Source organism: Lepus europaeus, chromosome 11 (genome assembly GCF_033115175.1).
Source record: "Lepus europaeus isolate LE1 chromosome 11, mLepTim1.pri, whole genome shotgun sequence".
NCBI classification, from domain to species: Eukaryota; Metazoa; Chordata; class Mammalia; order Lagomorpha; family Leporidae; genus Lepus; species Lepus europaeus.
The window spans coordinates 52,640,256-52,641,993 of NC_084837.1; the positions used below are offsets into that span (position 1 = coordinate 52,640,256).

At 50.1% G+C, this 1,738-nt stretch overlaps 1 protein-coding gene across 1 annotated transcript; it reads left to right on the plus strand.

Moving 5' to 3' along the window:
• The first annotated feature begins 270 nt into the window (after nucleotides 1–270).
• LOC133769460 (olfactory receptor 10G3) lies at nucleotides 271–1,212 on the plus strand. The gene has a single exon (XM_062204657.1). It carries the CDS (start codon nucleotides 271–273, stop codon nucleotides 1,210–1,212), a length of 942 nt encoding a protein of 313 aa, XP_062060641.1.
• Nucleotides 1,213–1,738: the final 526 nt, after the last annotated feature.

Below are 1,738 nucleotides of genomic sequence, written 5' to 3' on the forward strand. Positions count from 1 at the left end.
GCTCCGGCTGTAGCGGCCATTTAGGGGGTGAACCAACGGAAAGGAAGACCTTTCTGTCTCTCTCTCTCTCACTAACTCTGCCTGTAAAAAAAAAAAAAAAAAAAAAAAAAAAAAAAAAAAAGTTTCTCCCTGTCACCTCTCCATGTTAGAGAGAGGTTTCTCTGCACTGCCTCTATTTCTACAGTCTCCTTCGCTGGTTCTCCCTCACTGCCTTCTTTCCATATGCTAACACTTATGTTATCCATTCCCTAGGTCAGATCTTTCTGGGAGATGGAAAAAGCTAACAGCTCGCTGCTAGCTGAATTCATCCTCATAGGCATTCCCTATCCACCCGGGCTCAGGACATTCCTTTTTGTGTTGTTTTTGCTAATCTACATGCTGACTCAGTTGGGGAACCTGCTTATCCTAGTCACTGTCTGGGCAGACCCGCAGCTCCATGCCCGCCCCATGTACATCTTCCTTGGTGTCCTGTCCATCATCGACATGAGCATCTCTTCCATCATCGTCCCTCGCCTCATGATGAACTTCACTTCGGGCATCAAACCCATCCCATTCGGTGGCTGTATCGCTCAGCTTTATTTCTACCACTTCCTGGGCAGCACCCAGTGCTTCCTCTACACCTTGATGGCTTACGATAGGTACCTGGCCATATGTCGGCCCCTGCACTACCCTGTACTCATGACTGCTAAGCTGAGTGCCTTGCTCGTGGCTGGAGCTTGGGTGGCTGGCTCCATCCATGGGGCTCTCCAGGCTATACTAACCTTTCGCCTGCCCTACTGTGGGTCCAATCAAGTAGATTACTTCTTCTGTGACATCCCTGCAGTTCTGAGGCTGGCCTGTGCTGACACCTCGGTCAACGAGCTGGTGACCTTTGTGGACATTGGGGTGGTGGTGGCCAGCTGCTTCTCCTTGATCCTCCTCTCCTATGTCCAGATCAGTCGGGCCATCCTGAGGATCCGGACAGCTGATGGGCGGCGCCGGGCCTTTTCCACTTGTGGAGCCCATGTCACCGTGGTCACTGTGTACTACGTGCCCTGTGCCTTCATCTACCTGAGGCCTGAAACCAGCAGCCCCCTGAGCGAGGCAGCTGCTCTGTTCCCCACAGCCATCACGCCTTTCCTCAACCCCCTCATCTACACTCTGCGGAACCAGGAGGTGAAGCTGGCCCTGAGGAGAATGATAGGGGGCTCAAGGGCAAAGAGTGAGCTTTGAAAGTGTCTGTCTCCCCTTGGAGAAACCACCACACTGAGAATTCATTGTCATATTTAAATTTCAGTGGGACTCTTTTCTCTTTTAGGTAGCCACACCATACCAAGGCAAGATCAAACACCAGTAAGGTAAAATACCACTTTCTAGCAGTTCTTTACAATCTCCTGCAGATGCACAGCTCTCAGATGCTACAAGAGGAGAGAGAGAGAGAGAGAGAGAGAGAGAGAGAGAAGTCCCACCCAGAGATAGCAAAAGATGGCCACTTAGACAGCCAGAGGACTGGCACAGCAGAAGCATCCAATGGGCTTTCCAGTCTCCAAGTACTCATTGGCCAAGTCCTCATGAGATAAACCACACTTCTTTTGATTGAGGAATATTCTTCAGTTCTGTTCAATGCTGTTGTCTTAGCAAATAATAAAATAACATCAAAAGATCTATAGGGCTGGCATTATGGCACAGCAAGTACATCCACCATCTGAGACACCTGCATCCCATACGGCAGTGTGCTTCTGAGTCACAGTTCCTCCAC